This window comes from Oncorhynchus nerka, linkage group LG5 (assembly GCF_034236695.1).
Source record: "Oncorhynchus nerka isolate Pitt River linkage group LG5, Oner_Uvic_2.0, whole genome shotgun sequence".
Lineage (NCBI taxonomy): Eukaryota > Metazoa > Chordata > Actinopteri > Salmoniformes > Salmonidae > Oncorhynchus > Oncorhynchus nerka.
This window is the reverse complement of record NC_088400.1, coordinates 44,060,554-44,085,561: the sequence shown is the minus strand read 5'-3', so window position 1 is coordinate 44,085,561 and position 25,008 is coordinate 44,060,554. Positions and strand designations below refer to the sequence as shown.

Sequence of the window (25,008 nt, the reverse complement as noted above, 5' to 3'; positions counted from 1 at the left end):
ACAATGACCCCAAGCATACTTCCAATGTTGTGGCAAAATGGCTTAAGGACAGCAAAGTCAAGGCATTGGAGTGGCCATCACAAAGCCCTGACCTCAATACTGTAGAAAATATGTGGGTAGAACTGAAAAAGAGTGCGAGTTAGGAGGCCTAAAAACCTGACTCAGTTACACCAGCTCTGTCAGAGGAATGGGTCAAAATTCACCCAACTTATTGTGGGAAGCTTGTGGAAGGCTACCCGAAAAGTTAAACTATTTAAAAGGCTACCCAAGTTAAACTATTTAAAAGCAATGCAACAAAATATGCAAACTTCTGATCCACTGGGAATGTGACGAAATAAATAAAAGCTGAAATAAATCATTCTTTCTACTATTATATCTACTACATTTCACATTCTTTAAACACAGTGGTGATCCTAACTGACCTAAAACAAGGAATTTGTACTTGCATTAAATGTCAGGAATTGTGAAAAACTGAGTTTAAATGTGTTTGGTTTAGGAGTATTTAAACTTCCGACTTCAACTGTATATTTTTTAAAATACACCGCATTATTTCATTTTGGGGATCTTTATTTTCCACCCGCACATAGTTGGTGGAATGCACACATAATTTTTGTGAAAGCCATTATACCAAAGAAGAAGAGGACAGTTGTTGGTCGGAGCACGTCACGGCATGAGTGTTTATTAATCCTGCTGTAGAATTCATTGCTGCCAGCAGGTCAAACGAACGACTAAAATATATAGGGGGTGTTAAGAGACTTAATTAAGCCAATGCAACGTACCACCGTTTGGCTGCCTAAATAACATCTGCGTAACGCCTGCGTGTAAGGTCAACTAACATGTCTTCATACCAACGTCTTACTAACGTCTGTGTGACGCCTGCGTGTTAATGAAAGTCATAAGGTGTTAATTAAATGTCAACCATAAATGTTAGAAACGTACAATTTTCTCAGTGCAAGCCGACATTCCGAAGTAGCCTCCGAGTGTAGCCTATGGCTTGTGTATTTCCTGTTATCACTAATGGCCTAGAAAAGATTATGTCCAATCTATATGTAATCTGTCTTTCCCTCAACACCTCATGGCATGGTCTGTTATCTTATCTCACTGTAAACAGATCTAAATGTTGTTAGCCAATCACAGACTGTGTTGTGACCAGTTCCCCAGTAGCCTAAATCAGACAACCAATAAGACTTGTGTCCGTGGCTTTCAGTCAAATAGAGGAGTTCACATGCTTTCCCAGAGGGTCCGTGGTATTCGGGATCCTTGGGATGTCCCTTCCTCTGTCAAGTATAAGTGTAAAATGGTTGGGTTTTGTATTAGTTTAGGGTTTACGGTTCAGGATAAGGACTTCCCAAGGAAACCGGATAGCAGTGACCGTTCATAGAGTGAGAGACTGGCACGGTATTTGTGAGCTCGGCGGCGACACAAACATTAATTTGTTCGTTTTTTTACAAGCGGCAGAGACGATTTTCGAGTGTCTGCCCCAGATAGTTTCCTTAGAGACAATGAAAATAATTACCAAGATGTCCTTGATCCAATTGAGGAATAAGTAGGCTATTTTTAAGTTGTGATATCGTTAGGAAATATTTAGACCTATTGTGTTGATAAGGAAAATTTGGTTTATTTGAAAATAATACATTTTTGTTGATAACGAGTAGGCAATATTATTTACTGTGTAGAGTATGCTAGTGTACAATAATAACGCAATTCAATTGTAAATTAAAATATACACATGGTGCTATAGGATATACATATTTTACATTGTAATACACTACCCCTACATGCCATTTTACTATAGGATATATACATATTTTACATTGTAATACACTACCCGAACATGCCATTGTGTGCTGGAGCTATGGATTTGTTTTTCCACTGTCAATAGGCCTACACATTCACACTCAAACTGAATTGAATGGGGGATGCATAAGTACTTTTCACTGAAGAAGGGAAATGAGATACAACATACAACTTTGATCGAAGACCTAAAATCATGCCTTACAAGACCAATGAAATCATAACGGTATCCTAATATAATCTGTATACAGGGGTAGCCTATTCTACAATAATGTAACTGTATGTGCTAGTATTATGTATCTAATTGATAAATTAAATTGTAAATGTGGATGGGTATGATACATCATTAAATTGTACAAGGTAGATACAGGAGGAGCCTATAGCCTACAATAATAATGTCATTGAATGTGCTATAGTATATCTTATTTCATTGATTAATACAATTTTAAATGGGGATGAGTAGGCTACTTCATTCAGTGAATACTGAATATCTTGCTATCTGTGGGAGTATGTTAATGAAGGCTTTTCAGCTGTTGAACTATGCCAATGTCTAACTAATTTCCAAATCTATCTTTCTTTTAGTTAAGAAGTGATGAGCCAGAGAAAACAATCAGCGTCACTGCAGCTGTTCTACAAACCACCCACACTGCTCACCCTCCACTATCAACCGCATCTTCTCCTGTTCTAACTAATTTGCTGCCACACTGAAAAGGATTGTACATACATACCACGGTGCCCATCTCATTGCAACATGATCCATCCCAGCCCTCAGCTGGATGCTGAAAATGTGAGAAATGTGAACAAGATGCTACAGTAGTGTGTGTGTGTCTGTGTGTGTGTGTACGGATGGAGTTCCAAGAAAAGACATGAGAAGATGGCAAAGGAGATAGTGATGACAGTAAAAGCATACAGTATGAAAATAAAGACCCCTTGGGATCTAAAATGAGTGTGGGGGGCCCTCTTGTGTCTCCTTTTTGTCCATTTTGAGGATACCACAGTCACCCCTACTGGGTGATGAAAACCTTCAAAGGTGGTTGTGCTATGTTGCGTGTTATCTTGAATAGCTGGCAGATGTTTGAGTACAGAATGAAATGAGTTCCAACAAGGCTCTTTTTCTGTCACCAAAGGAGAACCCTTATTGGTTCCAGGTAAACCCAGCAAAGAAAGAAAAATCCTCTCAATGTCAACTGCGTTTATTTTCAGTAAACCTAACGTGTAAATACGGTATTTGTATGAACATAACAAGATTCAACAACTGAGACATAAATTGAACATGTTTCGCAGACATGTGACTAACAGAAATTGAATAATGTCTCCCTGAACAAAGGGAATGTCAGAATCAAAAGTAACAATCAGTATCTGGTGTGGCCACCAGCTGCATTAAGTACTGCAGTGCATCTCCTCCTCATGGACTGCACCAGATTTGCCAGTTCTTGCTGTGAGATGTTACCCCACTCTTGCACCAGGCACCTGCAAGTTCCCGGACATTTCTGGGGAGAATGGCCCTAGCCCTCACCTTCCGATCTAACAGGTCCCAGACGTGCTCAATGGGATTGAGATCCGGGCTTTTCGCTGGCCATGGCAGAACACTGACATTCCAATCTTGCAGGAAATCATGCACAGAACGAGCAGTATGGCTGGTGGCATTGTCATGCTGGAGGGTCATGTCAGGATGAGTCTGCAGGAAGGGTACCACATGAGGGAGGAGGATGTCTTCCCTGTAACGCACAGTGTTGAAATTGCCTGCAATGACAACAAGCTCAGCCCGATGATGCTGTGACACACTGCCCCAGACCATGACGGACCCTCCACCTCCAAATCGATCCCGCTCCAGAGTACAGGCCTCGGTGTAACAATCATTCCTTCAACGATAAACGCGAATCTGACCATCACCCCTGCTGAGACAAAACCGCGACTCGTCAGTGAAGAGCACTTGTTGCCAGTCCTGTCTGGTCCAGCGACGGTGAGTTTGTGTCTAACATGTCTAACATGCACCGTTATGCAATTATTAAGAGACTACAAATAGCTATTCCTGGCGACCAATGTTCTAGCATTAATTAACCAGAGATGTCAAGGTAATATGCTACAGTATATATATATGTATAGTGTAAATAGCAACTACCAATAGACTTACTGAATTATAAGCATTTAGTCAATCAAAGAATTGCTCTGTAAAACGAGGAATGCAGGTATTCTATTAACTAATGGCTGAAAGAATTGACACTCAAACAATTAGTGTACGTGAAATACAATACAGAATAACACAGAGTATATGACTATGAACATTTCAAAAGACAGGAAAACACAGCCAGATTCAAATCTAATCAATTCATTGTAAATGATAGGAGTGCATCCTTTTTTCGCTCCCTCTTTGAACTTTCCGCTGGTTTGGATGAACGGACCAACCACACCCTCAAGACTGCCATGGGCAAGTCCCTTGTTAACCCTCGCAAGGCTGCTGGCCCAGACGGCATACCCAGCCGCGTCGACAAAGCATGCACAGACCAGCTGGCTGTGTTTACGGACATATTAAATCAATCCCTATCCCAGTCTGCTGTGCCCACATGCTTCATGAGGGCCACCATTGTTCCTGTACCCAAGAAAGCTAAGGTAACTGAGCTAAATGACTATCACCCTGTAGCACTCACTTCTGTCATTATGAAGTGCTTTGAGAGACTAGTCATGGATCATATCACCTGTACAATACCTGATACCCTGGATCCACTCCAATTTGCCTACCACCCCAATAGGTCCACAGACGACGCAATCACAATCACACTGCATACTGCCCTAACCCATCTAGACAAGAGGAATGCCTATGTAATAATGCTGTTCATTGACTACAGCTCAGCATGTACCCTCCAAACTTGTCATTAAGCTCTTGAGACCCTGGGTCTCGACTCCGCCCTATGCAACTGGGTCCTTTCTGTCGGGCCGCCCCAGGTGGTGAGGGTAGGAAACAACATCTCCACCCCGCTGATCCGCACCACTGGTGCCCCCCAAGTGTGTGTTCTCAGCTTTCTCCTGTACTCCCTGTTCACCCATGACTGCGTGTCCATGCACGCCTCCAACTCAATCATTACGTTTGCAGACAACACTACAGTGGTAGGCTTGATTACCAACAACGACGAGACTGCCTACAGGGAGGAGGTGAGGGCCCTCTGAGTGTGGTGTCAGGAAAATAACCTCTCACTCAATGTCAACAAAACAAAGGAGATGATCGTGGACTTCAGGAAACAACAGAGGGAGCACCCCCCTATCCACATCGACAGGACAATAGTGGAGGAGGTGGAAGGTTTTAAGTTCCTCGGCATACACATCACGGACAAACTGAATTTATCCACCTACACAGACAGTGTGGTGAAGAAGACGCAACAGCGCCTCTTCAACCTCAGGAGGCTAAAGAAATTTGGCTTGTCACCCAAAACCCTGACAAACGTTTACAGATGCACAATCGAGAGCATCCTGGTACGGCAACTGCTCCGCCCACAACCATAAAGATCTCCACAGGGTAGTGAGGTCTGCACAACACATCACCGGGGGCAAACTACCTGCCCTCCAGGACACCTACATCACCCGATGTCACAGGAAGGCCAAAAAGATCATCAAGGACAACAACCACCCGAGCCACTGCCTGTTCACCCCGCTATCATCCAGAAGGCGAGGTCAGTACAGGTGCATCAAAGCTGGGACCCAAAGATACTGAAAAACAGCCTCCCCACTGTGCCCTTTTTGCCCTAAGGCACATTCATGCCTGTAGAGATGAATCTGGGCAGGTGAACACCACTGGTGGGAGCAGAAGGGACAGAGGTAGAGGGGACTGAAGGTGCTGCAGTGGACTTGCTGTAGCAAGCAAGCTCCTGGATGAGCAGCTCTCGGAAGGCTAGCTGTGAGATGGGGGGCTGTCCACAGCTCTTAGCCATTTCCTTCTGGAGGATGAAGGCATTCACCACAACAATGTCGATGAAATTATAGAAAAATGTCTTGTACCATTTCATTGTCTTTTGGAGAACATTGTAGTAACCTATCAGTGCGTCTGACAGGTCCACATCTCCCATGCCTTTGTTGTAATCCTTTATGGCTGCAGGAATGGGGGACATTTTTGGTGGTCCATGCCCCAGTAGTGCACTTCACACATGATCGCCACTGAAGGACTTGTGGATAGTGGTGCACATGACCACCTCTCTGGTATCCATCCACTTCACAAAGAGCAGGCCATCTTGGTGAATCCATCTCATGGTACCGCGCTCAGCCCGCTTAGGCATGTCATTCACCTTGGTTTTCGGGAAAGCCCACTCTGTTGGTCCGAATGGTGCCACAAGCCCACACATCCAGCTTCCTCAGGGCTGTGAACAGGGTAGGGCTTGTGTAGAAGTTGTCCACAAATAGTTTGTAGCCCTACCCCAGCAGTTGAAAATCTAATAACTCCATAACGGAATCATAACGGAGTTCCTTACAGGTCGCAAAACTGCTCTTCCCCTCATAAACAAAAAAATTGCACGTGTATGCACATGCAGAATCAGCCAAAACAAACAGTTTGTAACCCCATTTAGTTGGTTTGTTACGCATGTATTGTTTTAGGCCAATTCTGGCCTTTGAGGCTACCATCCTCTCATCGATGGAAAGGTTCTGGGCGGGCTGAAAATAGGTCTTGCAGGCCTCAACCACACTGTGGTAGAGAGGTTTTATTTTGCAGAGCCTATCAAACCTTGCTGTGCCTCGCTTCTTCTCGTTGTCCTCATCAACTTCTGGGTCACTGATATGAAGTGCCTGTGAGATTGTCAGAAACCTTTTGCATGACATGACAGTGGAGGGGAAAGGCAGTTGATAGAGGGGAGCAGTTTTCCAGTAGTCTTTCAGGGTTTTCAGCATCACAAGACCCATGTAAATGACCATTGACAGGTAACAAAAAAGATCTGACATGGACTTCCATCCCTCTTTCATGCCTGCCTGCTTCTTAGCACCATACTTATTAGTGTTCAACACCAGAGAATCAACAACTGACAAAGCGAAAAACAGCTGAAAAAGCTGCATGGTGCTGTACTTTGAGGTCATCTCCAGCTGAGTTCCTTGTGGCCTTTTCAGTCTGAATATTGGAGGTCCAGATCCTCCTCCAGCACAGAGTGCCAACGACCCACCTCCTCTCTGATTGCAGGTTTATCTCTTCCCCACCTCCACTTCTTTGTCACCGACTTCACACCTGGCCGGGCAGGGGTAGGTGTGGAGCCGGAGACAGCAAGGGTCCGGCTAGATGAACCAGCTCCTGTGGGGAATGGGCACCGTGGCAGTGGGGGCTCCCAATCAGAATCGGAGGGACTGTGAAATAAAGACATAGACACACATATTATATATAGCGTAGGGAACCCAATCACTATGGTGAGGTGCTGTTTCATTCCATGTTTAGATAAAATACATGTAAAAAATATCTAATATACACAGACACAGATTCTATATAGAGTAGGGAACCCAATCACTATGGTGAGGTGCTGTTCCATTCCATGTTTAGATAAAATACATGTAAAAAATATCAAATATATAGATACAGACAGACATACATACACACACCCAGTGTAGAGCCATGTGTACTTCACACATTTCATTATTGATTATATATGTATACGTCAAATGAAATAAAAATATCTCCAAAACAACTCAAATGAATAATATTTGATATGATTAATTTCAAACAATGGCATGAGAGGTACTTACAAGTCCAAAATTGCATCCTCTCCGTGCAAAAACATTTCCTCAAATTGGGAGTCCAAACTTGTCTCACAATCTGACTCAATTTCGTCAATAATATCGTGTAGATCTGTATACCTGGACTTTGCAATGGCGAATGGCTGTGTTACGCTCGACTTTCGTTCAAGAGCTGGTCTTCCCGGATATAACCATTAGATATTGCCGTTTACCTCAGCTCATTGGCCATCTACCAAGCCAGATTTCAAGACGATCAGTGGTAATTGGGCCGAAATACAGTCAATCAACGAAGCACTTGTCATATCATTGGCGCGCAATGAGGCCATTGTTTGGTGTGTTCAAATCAGTTCCTTTCGGTCAATACGTCCCGCAAAAAGAACCATCATGTATGGTTGTGTTACTAACAAACAGAGGACTGCAATGAAACCACCATGACTAGATAAACGTAAGTTTAGTGTGAGTAATACATAGAATGTTTTGTCGAAAGATGAAGGAGACGGAATTCATGACACAAGCCGTTTACAAAATGTTTCGTGTTATGCTATAAAAATTGATTTTATCGAACAAATGACCATTTATTGTGAAGATTGGACCTTTTGTATTGCCAAAAGAAGATCTTCAAAGGTAATTGATTATTTTATTGCTATTTCTGACTTTCATGACGCTAATGCTTGGTTGGAAAATGCTAGTAATACTTTTGTGTGCGGGGCACTGTTTTCAGATTATCACATGGTATGCTTTCGCCGTAAAGCCTTTTTCAAATCTGACACAGCGGTTTGATTAACAATAAGTTAATCTTTTAGATGATGTAAGATACATGTATTTACAAGAATGTTTAATATGACGAATGGTGTATTTAGAATTTCAGGTTTTAAAATTGCAATGGTTAGCCTATGCAAATTAATAGGAAAACATTAAAAGCCTAATTGGGAACAAATATAACATGGGGAAAAGTCAAAGGATCCTAGTCAATCTACTGTTGGTCAAATCCAGAGTAAATATTGGCCTTCATATGTATCAAATCCCTAGTCGATTGTGGGTTAAAACAATGACAAATATAGCTGGAATGTTCAGGCTTTATCATGATCTGTCATCAAAACAGGCTGTGGTGTTTTCGGTTCCGTTTAGCCTAAAGTTAAGGGGGAAGAACGAAACTGCACTGAAATGAATAGACTGACTCAATGTGATTATCCTGAATAATAAAGTGTTTATCTGTTAAACTGTTTGGTGTATGGCTAGACCCACACCGATTCTATATTTCTTCTATTGGCATAGCCTACCGCTAATATTCTACACTTACTTAATCCATGTTTTCCTGTAATAGTGACACTTGCTTTTTAATTAAAAGTGTATGTTGTCAAAAGCCTGTAGGTCTACCAAGAAACCATGTTGAGGCTGAGCAAGACCTTCGATAGGCTAGTAGGGGAGTAAATCTTGTTATAGCCCAGATTGTTTTACTTAATCTGGACCGTTGTTATTTCTTAGGCTAAGCAAACAAGGGGTAGCATATGCCTTTTGCCCGTCTCCATAACAAGGGTTAGGCCTATATCCTCACATATCCCCTCATTTCGAGCCCATCTTTTATCAGAAATGTATAGTCTACGGATTGCATGGTGACAGTGATTGTGTCTGTTAAACTAGGAACCATGGGGGGTGGGGGAGACAAGGTCAAATCACGACATCAGTGATTTTCAGGTCATAGAAAGATGCCCGAGTTTCTAAATTGTAATTCCGAGTTGGATGACCAGTTCAAAATATTTTTCCCAGTGGTAGCTCGTTTGTTTTCGAGTTCCCAGTTGTCTTGAAAGCACTGAAGATGGAAGTCAGAGATTGCCGAGTTCTTTTGAATCCACCACTAGAGACCTAGGCTACCTCTTCTTTCTGAATATGGCTACCTTCAACAAAGAAGCCCTTGTGTCTATATTGATGTGAATAATAGGCATATCTACACAGTAATGGTGGATGGCTGTGATATCAACTTGCCTAATCATTTTTGTATTGAGGTGATATGTCTATTTTAGCTAAATCGACAAATGAAATTGATTTGATTACTCTGGAAATAAGAACTTTTTTTACAAAATCATGTACATGTAGACGTTTGTAAGGCGTTCATGGTGAGATCTTTAATAATAAACTAAACAGACACGTGACGCATAACACATGTAGACGTTTTTAAGGTGTGCATGGTAAGATCATTCATAATAAACTTACAAGCAAACTGACATGACGTCTACATGACGTGTATGTGTAACGTGATATAGCTGTGTTCGAATACTCATACTAACCGTACTATTTGTGATGTAATTTGGGTATATAGTATGCTTATTGGTCATAGTATGGATATCGTTAGTATGCCAAAAGTTCCCAGATGTCGCTTTTAGGGCCCATAGTGAAATTCTTACGAAAATAGATGTGGCTTCACAACGTTTTCAAATTTGAAGAAAATTGCGAAAATATGCAGCCGAAGAGCGGATAAAACTTCATTGCTTTAACTTTTTGTGGCTGCAGGGGCAGTATTGAGTAGCTTGGATGAAAAGGTGCCCATTGTAAATGGCCAGCTCCTCAGTCTCAGTTATTATTATTAGTATTGGATAGAAAACATTCTGAAGTTTCTAAAACTGTTTGAATTATGTCTGTGAGTTTAACAGAACTCCCTGTTTTATTTCTTCTGGGGGTGGCAGATCTTCAACCAAGCTCTCGTTGAAATTACAGCGAGATATGGATGAGTTTTCACTTCCTACGCCTTCCACTAGATGTCAACAGTCAATAGAACTTTGTCTGATGACTCTAATGTGAAGGTGGGTCGAATGACACAGGAAATAGTCACCACTGCCACGAGTCGACCATGCATTCACTATGCGCGTTCACAGGGGAAGCACCTGCGTTCCACCGCTCATTTGAAGTCATTCTAATTCTCCGGTTGGAACGTTATTCTAGATATATGTAAATAACATTCTAAAGATTGATTCAGTACATCGTTTGACATGTTTCTACTGACTGTTACGGAACTTTTGGACATTTCGTCACGTTATAGTGGACGCGCTTTGTGACTTTGGAATTGTTTACCAAACGTGCTAACCAATGTAGCTAATTGGACATAAATAACGGCCATTTTCGAACAAATCAAGCATTTATTGTGGACCTGGGATTCCTGAGACTGCATTCTGATGAAGTTCATCAAAGGTAAGGAAACATTTATCATGTATTTTCTGGTTTCTGTTGACTCGAATATGGCGGCTAATTTGGCTTCTGTTCTGAACGCCGTCTCAGATTATGGCATGTGTTGCTTTTTTCGTAAACTTTTTTTGAAATCTGACACAGCGGTTGCATTAACCTCTCTGCGCACGGAACCCAGTAGCGGGATGAAATTTGACCACATACGGTGATCGCTACATAAATAGTCATATTAAACATTCATGAAAATCGAAAGCCTAGAATCTTGCTAAGCCAACTGCGTTGTCAGATTTAAAAAAGGATTTACTGCGAAAGAATAAGATGCGATTATCAGAGGATAGAGCCCCATAAAAAACAACTATTTCAACCAGCACTGGCGTAACAAAATCACAAACTGCAATAAAATAAATTGTTTACCTTTACAACCTTCCTCTGTTTGCAATCCCAATGCTCATTGTTACACAATGAATGGTCTATTGTTTGATAAAATCAATTTTTATAGCCTAACACGAAACATTTTGTGAACCGCTTGTGTCGTGAATTACGTCTCATTCCATTTTCGACGACACACTCGAGGTAAATACACACACAGAACATGACTTTTCCAGTCATGTTTGGTTTCATTGCAATCAACTGGTTTGTTTGTAACACAACCAAACCTGATGGGTCATTTCGCGGGACGTATTGACTGAAAGAACGATGACATCATTGTGCACCAATGATTTGCCCGCTGTTTCGTTGATTGACTGTATTTTAGCCCAATAACCACTGATCGTCTTGAAATCTAGCTGGGTAGATAGCCAATGACCTGAGGTAAATGGCAATATGTTATGTTTATGTGTTGGAAGACCAACCCATGTAGGAAACTCCGACGTTCCACTGGATGTCATAAGGTGAAAGCACCAATTTGTAAGTCGCTCTGGATAAGAGCGTCTGCTAAATGACTTAAATGTAAAAATGTAAATGTAAAGAGGGTCATTCGCCATTGAAGTTTCATACCGGAAGGAGCAACGCATGTTGCGCACAGCGTTATTTTGGTAAAGCGCATATTCAGCTGTTTATATATCGTGACTAAGTCAGGGAAAGCTACATCTAAGTCTAGATATACAGATGTACACACAATTTTAGAAGAAATTGATAGAGGACGATTCATTTAGCGATTCCCAAATGGAGGAATATTTTTTGAACGGAGAGGACATCGTTTTGGACTGGTAAGTTCTTCTCATGCTAATGCCGTTGTTTGAAATTAATAATATAAAATATTATTTGTGAAATGAAATAGCTGTGGATGTTGAGGGGAGGGCAGGCCCACAACAATGGCCAAAGTGAAACGGAGACAGTAGATACAGTTGGTCTGTTGTAATATAATAAAGACAGTAGATCTAGCAGGTCTATAATAATATATTCAACCTTATGTTCCCTGTACTCTATATATATATAGCTGTTTAATATACCTGTTGATACAGGGCTCATATGTGAAACTATTCTAACTGAACATTTTCTTTCACAGTGACACTGACTCCGAATGGGAGCCCCCAGTGCCAAGGTGTCCATCCCCCACTGAAGCTGGTTCATCAAGATCCTGCCATAAGTGCTGTTCACCTGCCATATACAGTAGCTCACATAACGAAGGTTACATATGTAACCATGGTTATGTTTCACTATATTGGATCACTCCAATATATCGGTATACCCGTACCAGATTTAGTTGATGCTAGAGGGATCTGGCCAGCCAGCGGCTGGACCAAGACGCAGGGAATGCCCAGCACCGCTGAACCAAACGTGGAGGGAAGTGCCATATTTATCCGATAGTACCTAGCAAAGGTGCAAGAGGAAGCCCAGCTGGCCGCTGCACCGATATCAGTGAGGGGTACTCCTCTCAGTAGAGCCCAGGACTCAGCCACACCTTGTGTTGAATGTGACACCACAGATCCCAGCACCGGCCTGCCAGCCAGGCAGTATGCTGTCGTAATCATGTCCGCGATCCAGTGAGAGAGCCTCTGCTTTGATGTAAAAGCAATTCACAGCACACACATAGAAGAAGCCAGTCGGCAAAATGTGTAAATTACAGTGTGTGGCAGCAAGAGCCACCATACTAATGGATACACACGGAGTCGTAGTGTAATGCTAACGAAACACAAGTATACGACAAACCACAGGCGGAAGATACAGATCAACCGCACGCAGCGAGTGGAGCACTCAAGAGGGGCTGGCCATGTAACCAGCTGCTCCAGGCTGTGAGTATACTGCCACGCAAGATATTACACTTACCAGTGACTTAGTATACTGCCACGCAAGATATTACACTTACCAGTGACTTACCAAGCAAACTTCAGAAAGTCTGTACCTTAAACCATACAGACGCCTGCCGAGAAAATTACAAAGAATGTGTATCGCGGCCATGGGGTCGATATATAGGGGCGGACCCCAGCCGTGACACAGGTGTACACGGGAGTAAATCCTCACCTCGGACATATCCCTCTGCCGGAGGGATAACGATATATTGGAGTGAACCAATATAGTGAAAGATAACATTCCACAGGCCTGATCAACTATGCGAAGGAGATGTGTTGTGCTGCATGAGGCAAATGGTGGTCACACCAGTTACTGACTGGGTTTCTGTTCCAAGCCCATACCTTTTTTTAAGCTATCTTTGATCAACAGATACATATCTGTATTCCCAGTCATATGAAATCCATAGATTAGGCAGGGCTGTCCAACCCTGTTCCTGGAGAGCTACCATCCTGTAGGTTTTCACTCCAACCCTCATCTAGCGTACCTGATTCTAATAATTAGCTGGTAGATAAGCTGAATCAGGTTAGTTACAACTGGGGTTGGAGTGAAAACCTACAGGAGGGTAGCGCTCCAGGAACAGGGTTGGACAGCCCTGGATTAGGGCCAAATTTATTTATTTAAATGGACTGATTTCCTTAAATGAATTGTAACTCAGTAAAATCTTTGAAATTGTTGCATATTGCGTTTTTTGGTTTTGTTTTTTGATCAGTGTACATTGGCCACACAGTAATATTAGTTAGGATCATGGTTCCTTGCTGTTTCAAGTTGTCTTGTCTGAACCAGTCCTCTCCAGAATACCTTACACAGGCAGCCCAATTCTGATCTTTTATCCAATCATTGGCAAAGGAGTTGATCCTAAGGTATGTAGGTAATAGGTTAAACTGGCTGTAGTAGCGAGACTACAGATCAAATTCCTTCCAACTGTAAGGAGGCCAGGTGCACACTGAATATGTAACCACAGACCAGCACTCTCCTCTCCAACTGCACTCACCACAGACAGACACCACAATCAATCTTCAAAATAATATTTTCTGTGTATGACATGGACAGTTGACACATTGCGGATCTCTATCTCCCAGGTGATTAAGTGCCAGGCGGCTGTAGCATGGGAGGCTGGGAAACACTTGTCAATTGAGGAGGTGGAGGTAGCCCCACCGAAGGTCCACGAAGTGCGCATCAAGTTAACGGCCCCTTCCCTTGTCTCCGACAAATGCTCCTGTATTGTATTTGCACTCACATGACAATTCCAGCAACAACATAACCAACCACCCCAGCCTGCAGCATACCTTTGTTTTGTGTGCAGTATCTTAGGTTTGTACATGTGATTCAATATATCTTCCCCCTTGAATAATATGTATGTGAGCTCTTTTGCTCTGTAAAACAAAAAAGGACATACTGTTTGAGGCAGGCTGCTTTTCGGCAGGGATGAACTGTTCAGCTGATGGAATACTGTGGGGAGCATCAAGTGTTTTCCTTGTCTCCCCGCCCAAATGGATTTAGTAGGCCAGCTGTGAGGAAGCCATCTTTGGAATGTGTTCAACAGGGTGTTTAGAAAACGTCGTTATTCTAAGAACTTTACCACGTTCCTTTATTGTACTAGCTAGCTGTCTGTCTTGCACCATTGAGACACAACCTTGTGATAGTTTCTATTATCAACATAGCAGGTGCAGTAGTTGGTATTAAAGGAATAGTCCTAGAGCGTTGGGACTTGGTTGAACCATTTAGGATGTTTTAGGCTAGTTGGCAACACATACTTCATAGCTTACTGGTTGTATTGAATGAGAGAACCTAATGGCAATGTTGTGCGTTTCAGATCTTTGCGACGGGGGTGTGTCAAACGGATGCCTACACTCTGCGCGGCAGCAACCCTGAGGGACTCTTCCCTGTCATCCTGGGTCATGAGGGCGCCGGGACAATCGAGAGCGTGAGCGAGGGAGTCACCAAGTTCAAGCCAGGTGAAGGACTGTAAATATCAGCAAATGTATTCTCCCGAAAACAGTGTTTTACTGTCCCGGCGACCCACAGGGGAACATACTTGTTCCCGTCCAGTACAAACACTCCAGAATCAAATAATATAAATGACTTGATTATGTTGAATCAGATGTTAAATGAAAGTTTATTTTCTCTCCCAAGGTGACACCGTCATCCCATTATATGTGCCACAGTGTGGTGAGTGCAAATTCGGCAAAAACCCCAAGACCAACATCTGCCAGAAGATCAGGTAATTGGAATGCAATCTCGCCTGTCATCAACTATAGCTTGGAAGGTTGTGGTCAGGATTAGGTTTGCAAAATTGCAGGAAATTTCAATAAATTCCCTGGTTTACCAGAAATCCCAGTTGGAGGATTTCGAATTTCCTGCTTATTCCGGGAACTTCTAACTGGGATTTCTGGAAAATCAGGGCACTTATTTAAAGTTCCCGGCATTATGCAACCCTAGTCAGGATCATTCATTATTGACTCCCCATTTTCAAAGTTGCCAAGTAGACAGTGAGCATATCTATAATGATAGTTAGATTAATCTTAGAAATAGTACGACAGTATTCTACTCCAATCTTGGGATTGCAATTGGTGCTGTGCAAGCGAATAAGCAACCAGGCTTGCAAACACCAACATTGCAACTTCCCCCAAATTCTGTCTGGCAGGTAGCCTAGCGGCTAAGAGCGTTGGGCCAGTAACCAAAATATCGCTGGGTTCAATCCCCGATCAGACTAGGTGAACTAAACTCTGTCTGTGCCCTTGAGCAAGGCACTTTACCCCAATTGCTTCTGTAAGTCACTCTGGATAAGAGTGTATGCTAAATGACAAGAAAATGCATGTATGAAATAGCCTCTGAAATATTTGGCTAAAGCACATAGAGATCACTGGCTTTGACCCTTGCCTTTTACTGATACTCATCCATCCTCTCACCAGGATAATCCAGGGCCGGGGTCTGATGCCCGACAACACCTCACGGTTCACCTGCAAGGGCAAGCAGCTGTTTCACTTCATGGGGACCAGCACCTTCTCCGAGTACACGGTGGTGTCCGACATTTTGGTGGCCAAGGTGGATGAGAAGGCCCCCCTGGACAAGGTGTGCTTGCTGGGCTGCGGCATCTCCACGGGCTACGGAGCTGCCCTCAACACTGCCAAGGTGGGTGGGTGATGCCAGGTTGCAAGACAAAATACCCCGTCTAGAAGTGGAAAGCGCAAGCAAAGAGCCACAGCTTTGTCATCTTTTTATGTTTTATATCCTGTGAATTAACTTTCCACTAGTGCAAACACAGTTCAATGAATAGACTATGATCATAACACACATCTTACACAAAAATAATATCATCGTTTTACTGACAAAAGCCATTCTATAACTCTTGTTTTATCAACCTACTCTCACGGGTACCTACTTGCAGGTTGAGCCTGGCTCCACCTGTGCTATTTTTGGTCTGGGTGCCATCGGCCTTGCCGTCATCATGGGCTGCAAAGTTGCTGGGGCAACCAGGATCATCGGTGTGGACATCAACCCGGACACGTTTGACGTCGCCAAGGAGTTTGGAGCCACTGAGTTTGTGAACCCCAAAGACCACAGCAAACCTATTCAGGAGGTACTAGTGGAGATGACCGACGGAGGGGTGGACTACTCCTTTGAATGCATTGGCGACGTGGGAATCATGGTAAGGCTGGTCAGGGGGAGTGAAAAAAAGAAGCTTGGGCTAGAGCCTCCAATCCTAGTTCTGCACTGAGCTCAGGGGGCTGTTCAGAATGGTGTAATGTTACAGAATGTATTTTTTACCTAACACTTATTTTTCTTGAAACTGAAATGTTGGTTAAGGGCTTGTAAGTAAGAATTTCACTGTTGTATTCGGCACATGTGACAAATACAATTTGATTTGATTGTGGACAAGTTAAAGATGTCTGTCATGTGAATAGGGAATCATGTCACCATTGTAATTCCGTCTGAAACTTTCTGAATGGTTTCCCCTCACTGAACACACCCCTGCTGCCCATGACCTTTCCACAGCTCCTACTGAGATGGTGAGGCAGGAAACTGGGAAAGTAATTGAACTGTGGCCCTTTTTTTGCTCTCACATATGGAAGGTGTTCTACTCTTCACCACCAGAGGTCTCTGTAGTTGGCACTTCAGGCTTGGACCGCAATGGCAAAATACCTTTCACTTTGCTAAGTAGATTGGCTTCCCCTAAATACTTGTCTTCTGATGATACTCAATCTGTTGTTTCAGAGGGCGGCTCTGGAGGCGTGCAACAAAGGCTGGGGCAAGAGCATCCTCATCGGGTTGGCATGTACAGGACAGGAGATCTCCACTTCAGCTGATTACCGGCCGTGTGTGGAGGGGCACAGCATTTGAAGATGAATGTCGTGGATGATTTTTGACGAAGACCCTTGATTTTTCTGACATCAATATATTTTGTCTTTTTGATAAATGAGCAGCAATGTGGCACTAGCTATAATACTAGAAATAAAAAATAAGTACAGTTTTTTTTCTGGAAGTATGGTAATGCCATAAGGTAATACATAGATTACTCGTGTTTTCCTGTTCCCCTGTCCTAGGCTGGAAGAGTGTGGAGAGTGTCCCCAAACTAGTGACCGACTACATGAACAAGAAGCTGAAGGTGGATGAGTTTGTGAACCACACCTTGCCCTTTGACCAGATCAATGAGGGCTTTGACCTCCTGCATGCCGGAAAGAGGTGAATATATCAAGTGTTGCATCGTATTACATCAATTAGTTACGTTAGTCTATTCACATATTTGTTCAAATTGAAAAGTTTCCAGCACAAAGTTTATTAAAGTCCTTTAAAATTGTATGCTAACCACTTCATTTTAAGTTGTCTATTCCAGTATCCGTGCCGTCCTGAGGTTCTGAAGTGCCTGCCATGTTGAGCCTCACTCACCTCTGCCTTTTATAAACAACCACCTTTCAATTGCTGAAGCACTTACCTTTCAGAATTATACTGTCACGTGTGCTTCCTGCCTCAAGGTCATCAGGCTGCTCATAATCCTACACACCTGTCACCATCGTCACATGCCTCATGACACTCACCTGGACTCCATCACCTAACTTCCCTATATATGTCACTCCCTTTGGTTCCTTCCCCAGGCATTATTGTTTCTGTTCCTTGTCTGTGCGTTGTTCGTGGTTCTTGTTTTGTATTATGTTTTGTTTATTGATTAAATCACTCACTCCCTGAACTTTCTTCCCGAGTCTCAGCGCACATCGTTACAGAATAACGCCTCACCTAAGGGAGTTTTTTTTCTTCCCCCCCCCCCGATGGCGTAAAAGACGTCGGGTCCGGGAGCCACTACAGGCTCTCACGCCTCAGCCGGCTCGTCGGGCTTTCATGCCTCCACCAGATCACCTGGCTCCCCTTTCTCAGCCAGCTCACCGGGCTTTCATGCCTTTGCCGGATCGTCAGGCTCTCATGCCTCAGCCGGGATCACCAGTCTCCCCTGCCACAGCCGGCCATTTAGTCATATTAAAGCCTAACAATCATCCAAAGTTACACAAACAAATTGTTTACTTATGCATCATGATTTGATTGATCATGGGGAAATCATTGAAAGCGACATCAAAACCACAGCATGTAAGACAATTGTGATTGAACATTGAGAAGTATTTGGAGTAGCTGCATGCCATGACTAAGCCCCAACCCTAATCCCTACCCTGGAACACAGCTGTGAATATACCTTTTAGAAACCATGGGAGAAAATAGCCCAAATTAGGACCCCAATCAGTTCCTAGTGAAGGCTAAACTTAGATGTAGTCTTAAAAAAAATAGGTGGGGAAACTCTGATTGCCGGTGAAAATACAGGCCATATCACAACCGGACGTAATTCGGAGTCCCATAGTGCGGCGCACAATTGACCCAGCATCGTCTGGGCTTGGCCAGTGTAAGCCGCCATTGTTAATAAGAATTTGTTCTTAACTGGCTTGCCTAGTTAAATAACAAAAATACTCTTGAAAGTTGTAATAGTAGAATGCACAAGGTGCAATTTCCAAATTGGGTAGTGCATCATCAATTTTCCTCTTGGCATGTCAGTCATTGCATACCTTAGAGAGCTATTTATAACTTGTCAGAAATGTCCAGATCAACTAGCCCATCAGCCCCGCTTTTTAGCTAGCCTATAGACTTTGTAGTAATGTTCGAGTCACTCAAATGTCACATGAATACACATTAGACGTTAGCCATCGCTCATCCATAAATGTATATGTACATATTCTTAATTATTCGTTTACACTTGTGTGTATAAGGTAGTTGTTGTGAAATTATTAGATTACTTGTTATATATATTACTGCACGGCTGGAACTAGAAGCACAAGCATTTGGCTACACTCGCATTAACATCTGCTAACCATGTGTATGTGACCAATAAGATTTGATCTGATTTAGACATGGCAAAATGTATACAATAGCAAAAAAAAAAAATTTAAACGGCACATTTTTCTCTGCATCTCCATGACAAAATGTGTAGAATTTTAGGAAATAAGCTTTAAACCTGCAAAATGTTCTCTCTGCCAACAAGAGGGGTGTGAACAGTTTGGGTCATGAGCCGTGCTTGTGCCCATAGAAATAGACATGGCGGGGGTGTGTAGGATGTTCCCCATTGCAGGAAGGGGGACTTGGGTGAAAAAGGTTGGGAACATCTGGCCTAAATCCTACATTGATGACAAAGACTATTCTGACTTACTGCCTTTCACTACTATGCCTTTTCTCCTTTCCCCAGTCTGTATAATCACATACAACTATCAAATAACTTGATCTCTGGCTACTCACTTTTCAAGGTAAGGGTAATTTTCCCTATCTGTAATCTCACACCTGTTCCTTTTTCTTCCATACACCTTTCAACATCCATAACAGCACATTTGTCTGTTCAGGTTGTGGCCAGTAGCAGCAACCCATTAATTGTCCATAACATTCCATTAATTCACCAAAGTTCAGTTGAGTTCTTGACTTGCCCAGTGCCTTTCAGAGCCAAGGGCTACACTATGACAGGGAGTGGTCACATTTCCCATGGTCTCGTTTCAGCCTGTGGCCTTAGCTTTTACTTCAAGGGTTAGGACTCCTCCCAGGGAGGTCTGTCCGCCTCAAATAGACAACTACTCAGATTGATGCAATTGTACAAGCCTCTCCCAGTGATAATTAAATGTCATACTTGGCTACCAGTGTCTGTTGGCTGCTTTTCACTTCAATCCTCTTCCAATTTCAGTTCCAGGTTCCATCTTTCAATAACAACCAAACATGCAGAAACTGAGAACAGAGTTGTTCTTGGGTATAGCTTAATCACTTCATCTAAATACAGTTTAATCCAAAGCCCATCTCCTACCATGTAGTGTCAAGTTCTGCAACAAAAACAAGCAATTGTTGTCACGATCGTCGTGAGAAGCGGACCAAAGCGCAGCGTGGTGTGAATGCATCATTTTAATGGATGATGAAACCACGAAGTAAACTGAACAAAACAATAAATGAACATCGTCCGTGCCGCTATATACGAAAAGCATAATCGTGCTCACATAGACAATCACCCACAACCCACAATGACAAAACAGGCTACCTAAATATGGTTCCCAATCAGAGACAACGACTAACACCTGCCTCTGAATGAGAACCATATCAGGCCAAACACAGAAACAGACAAACTAGACATCCAACATAAAATGCCCACTCAGATCACACCCTGACCAAACAAAACCTATAAACATACAAAACAAACTATGGTCAGGGTGTGACAATTGTTGAGGTTCTACAGTTTACTCTGTGCAGATGGCAATTAACCCCTGATCTATAAAGGTGAACATGGTGTAGGCCTAAAATAAGGTAATGTTCTTGACCTTTACCCCCTGAGCCTGGCCTGTTGTGCTGCAGGATGGTATCGAGCCCATGTGGAAGGACGAGAGGAACAAGCGTGGTGGCAGGTGGCTCATCACACTGTCCAAACAGGAGCGCAGGGCCGAACTCGACCACTTCTGTCTGTGATGTATTTAAGTGTGTGGGACATACAGTTGAAGTCAGAAGTTTACATACACCTTAGCCAAATACATTTAAACTCAGTTTTTCACAATTCCTGACATTTAATTCAAGTACAAATTCCCTGTCTTAGGTCAGTTAGGATCACCACTTTATTTTAAGAATGTGAAATGTCAGAATGATAGTAGGGAGAATGATTTATTTCAGCTTTTATTTCTTTCATCACATTCTCAGTGGGTCAGAAGTTTACTCAATTAGTATTTGGTTGCATTGTCTTTAAATTGTTGAACTTGGGTCAAACGTTTCTGGTAGCCTTCCACAAGCTTTACACAATAAGTTGGGTGAACTTTGGCCTGACAGAGCTGGTGTAACTGAGTCAGGTTTATAGGCCTCCTTGCTCGCACACACTTTTTCAGTTCTGTCCACAAATGTTCTATTGGATTGAGGTCAGGGCTTTGTGATGGCCACTCTAATACCTTGACTTTGTTGTCCTTAAACCATTTTGCCAAAATTTTGGAAGTATGCTTGGGGTCATTGTCAATTTGGAAGACCCATTTGCGACCAAGCTTTAACTTCCTGACTGTCTTGTTTCTCATGGTCTGAGAGTCTTTAGGTGCCTTTAGGCAAACTCCAAGTAGACTGTCATGTGCCTTTTACTGAGGAGTGGCTTCGGTCTGGCCACTCTACCATAAAGGCCTGATTGGTGGAAGGCTGCAGAGATGCTTGTCCTTCTGAAAGGTTCTCCTATCTCCACAGAGGAACTCCAGTGCTCTGTCAGAGTGACTATCAGGTTCTTGATCATCTCCCTGACTAAGGCCCTTCTCCCCCAATTGCTTAGGATGGCTGGGCGGCCAGCTCTTGGAAGAGTCTTGGTGGTTCCAAACTTCTTCCATTTAAGAATGATGGAGGCCACTGTGTTATTGAGGACCTTCAATGCTGCAGACATTTTTTGGTATCCTTCCCCAGATCTGTGCCTCGACACAATCCTGTCTCAGCACTGTACAGACAATTCCTTCGACCTCATGCCTTGTATTTTCCCTGACATGCACTGTCAACTGTGAGACCTTATATACTGTAGACAGGTGTGTGCCTTTCCAAATCATGTTCAATCAATTAAATTCACCACAGGTGGACTCCAATGAAGTTGTAGAAACATCTCTATTATAATCAATGGAAACAGGATGCACCTGAGCTCAATTTTGAGTCTCATAGCAAAGGGTCTGAATACTATTTCTGGTTTTTATTTGTAATACATTTGCAAACAATTCTTAACCTGTTCTCGCTTTGTCAACATGGGGTGTGTGTAGATTGCCGAGGATAATGTTTTTATTTAATTAATTTTAGAATAGGCCTGTAATGTAACCCCATGTGGAAAAAGTCAAGGGGTCTGAACACTTTTAGAATGCAGTGTAAACATTTTCCTGATATAAGCATGTCATCTTTAATGAATCATTTCTGATATATTACAGATTGAGGAGAACAGAGAAAAGAAGAGAGCATATGGAGTTACTCAGTGTGAACTTGTGTCATAAAGCAGTAGAGGGAAACCTTAATAAGTGTAACAGGAAGAATGCATTTGAATTTCCATCCTAAAGTATATAGATAGTTTGTTTTCCTTTTACTTTGCAGATTAGCCAATAGTGTATGAAATAGACTGAAACTTTCAGAATGTTTGAAATGTAATTAATCGATCTGACCTGATTCCCTATTCTATATGGCAGACAGTTTTACCATTTTTTTTAAAGATCTGAATGTTGTGTGTTAAGTATTGGCAGTTCATAGCGCATTGAGTTAAGATAGCACTACCAAACAATCACTCTCTACACTAGTAGATGATAGTAAGTATACTCTGAAGGCTACTCTGAGGCAATTTCCTGTTTAGAGTTGATAAAATGAAGGGTGTGTCAAGCCTCTTGTATTTGGGGTTTCCTGATACCACGTGGCGAGAGAGATGGTCAGGTTGTTGTGCTCCTACACATAGAGACTAGATGGACTAATGTGGGACTTCAGTCCCTTTGAAGTACCTTGTATTTGTGTCAACTCAACTTAAACCACTGAACTACCAGGCAATACTAGAGCAGGATGGCCTAGACTGGTCTACCAGGGAACGTTGGTGCTGGTTGGCCTAGAATGGACTAAACTACCAACCAAGCAACGGTCGAGCTGGCTGGCCTAGAGGGAGGTCAGAGGTCAAAAGTGGAAGGCGGCAAATGGCTTTGGCTAAGATGGACAACACTGGTATGCTTATTCTTACTTCCACTTCTTTTACAGACATTTATAGCAGATTACAACCCCTATGTGTTTCAGCATAGAGCCTTCATCAAGGCTGGCTGGCTACCTGGTTAAATCACTCCTGAGCAGCCTCCAGTGTTGACAGCCTCCTACCTGGATCATAGGAAATTCACTGAAATCTAAATGTATTTCAATCATCCACAAGGAGGCAGTATTGGACCACTCGATCAGTTTACACCTGTACTGTCGTCTGTATGAATGACTCCATTGTGAAAACGTAATTTGAAAAAAGGAAATTAGGATTCCAATCTGAGACTGTCTTCATCTCCAACGTACACACACCGGGGGGAAGAGGTATCTGGAAATAGCAGCTGGAGTTTTTTTTTCTCCAGTTTTTTTTCTCTCTCCCATTTTTCAATTTTCCCCAATGCCTTCCTGCTCGGGCAACTTGTATATCACATACAAAGGGGGACAGAGCGAGTCAGGCAGTGCACTGATTCTCAAGCTATCATGTTTTAACCCCATGCACTCAACACACTCCGGCAAGCTCAACATGAGGTTCCATGTTGTCCCAGTCTAGAGGTCCACAAGAGGTGTAGCCTAAATCCCCCTCTAGCTCCCATGACAGAATGTCACTGGCCTCTCAGTTCGAGAGTGAGATGTTCAGTCCCACTGTGCTTGGTAGGCTGGAGTACGGTGGCTGGGGCCGGCACAGAGGGTCACCAGACACACTACTGTTATCCATGACAGAGCTGTCAGTTTCTCACAGCTATAATGATCTCTGCCGGTTTCTGTTTCACTCATAGCGGGACTACAAACACACATCTACACATTCATCTTGTAACTGAGACTTGTGATGCTGTTCAGGGGCCTACATTTATGGTGCATGTAATGGATGGGCTTGGGGGAAAATGAGGCCTTCTATAAAATTCAAGACTTGTGTCTACAGGGTGGCAGGTAGCCTCGTGGTAAGAGCGTTGAGTCAATAACCGAAAGGTTGCTGGATTGAATGCCCGAGCTGACAGGGTAAAAATCTGTTCTTGACTGACTTGCCAAGTTAAATAAAGGTAAAATAAAGAAATTATGCTAATTACAGACACACACATAAACACAGACAAGCTCTTAAAATGTGTTTCAAAGGTGTTTGACCCCCAAAGAAACAAATAACTAACTATGTGTGTCAGAGACTGTACATTCCTCAAAGCTTCCCCTGTCATCCACCTTCGAGCCCTTCTCGACAGGCAGGAGTTTCAGATGGCGACTGCTCCTTTTACGCGGGTAATGGGGGGAGAAAAAGCGTGTTAATTGCCCTTGACTGGTTGAAAGTAAATTAATTATTGATTGGCTTCTCAACTCCTCTTCTGTACTTACATACCCGTACAAATCCTTTTATCTTCCTTCTGTGTCAGTACATTTCCTTATTTTTTTTATTATTATGCAGGGAGGAAAGCCCACGGACCGCTAACCACCTCATTAGCCAAAATAGTTATTTTGCTGTTGCCGTTTTGCTACATCGAGGAGGCTTTGAAAAGGCACACTGAGTGGCTTCTTGGCTTCTCTCTTCTCTTTCTCTCCATCACACTCCATCAGGCTCTCTCTGTGTCTTTCCATCCCTCCCTTACTCCCCCATCTCCGCCTTCTGCCACAAACACACGCACACCTGCACACTCAATCCAACCTCAGCACCAAGTAAATAAGAGAGCAGATGAATGAAATTAGTTTTGAGGTCCAAAGGCTGTGTCTTTTAACGGATGATTCTGAATATAAAGGAAGAAAGGCAGCGCAGACAGGACTCGCATCATTATTCTACCTATTGATTTTTCCCTTCCCCTCCATCACCTCTGAAAAGAAAGC

The 25,008-nt window shown here is 42.8% G+C and overlaps 1 protein-coding gene across 1 annotated transcript; it reads left to right on the top strand.

The window, feature by feature from the left end:
• Window positions 1–12,792: 12,792 nt before the first annotated feature.
• On the top strand, window positions 12,793–20,931 carry LOC115129160 (alcohol dehydrogenase class-3-like). The gene is made up of 10 exons (XM_065018191.1): window positions 12,793–12,885; window positions 14,043–14,132; window positions 14,777–14,918; window positions 15,097–15,184; window positions 15,876–16,095; window positions 16,352–16,612; window positions 17,179–17,239; window positions 17,508–17,646; window positions 18,240–18,399; window positions 20,821–20,931. Exons 1-10 carry the CDS (start codon window positions 12,793–12,795, stop codon window positions 20,929–20,931), a joined length of 1,365 nt encoding a protein of 454 aa, XP_064874263.1.
• The last annotated feature ends 4,077 nt before the right edge of the window (window positions 20,932–25,008 follow it).

What these genes read in the sequence shown, in the direction of transcription:
- LOC115129160 (XM_065018191.1), top strand. Translation starts at nt 12,793, where the DNA reads ATGCTAACGAAACACAAGTATACGACAAACCACAGGCGGAAGATACAG. An exon ending in CTGCCCTCAACACTGCCAAG is followed by an intron (nt 16,096 to 16,351) that starts GTGGGTGGGTGA and finishes ACCTACTTGCAG; the next exon opens with GTTGAGCCTGGCTCCACCTG. An exon ending in TTGGCGACGTGGGAATCATG is followed by an intron (nt 16,613 to 17,178) that starts GTAAGGCTGGTC and finishes CTGTTGTTTCAG; the next exon opens with AGGGCGGCTCTGGAGGCGTG.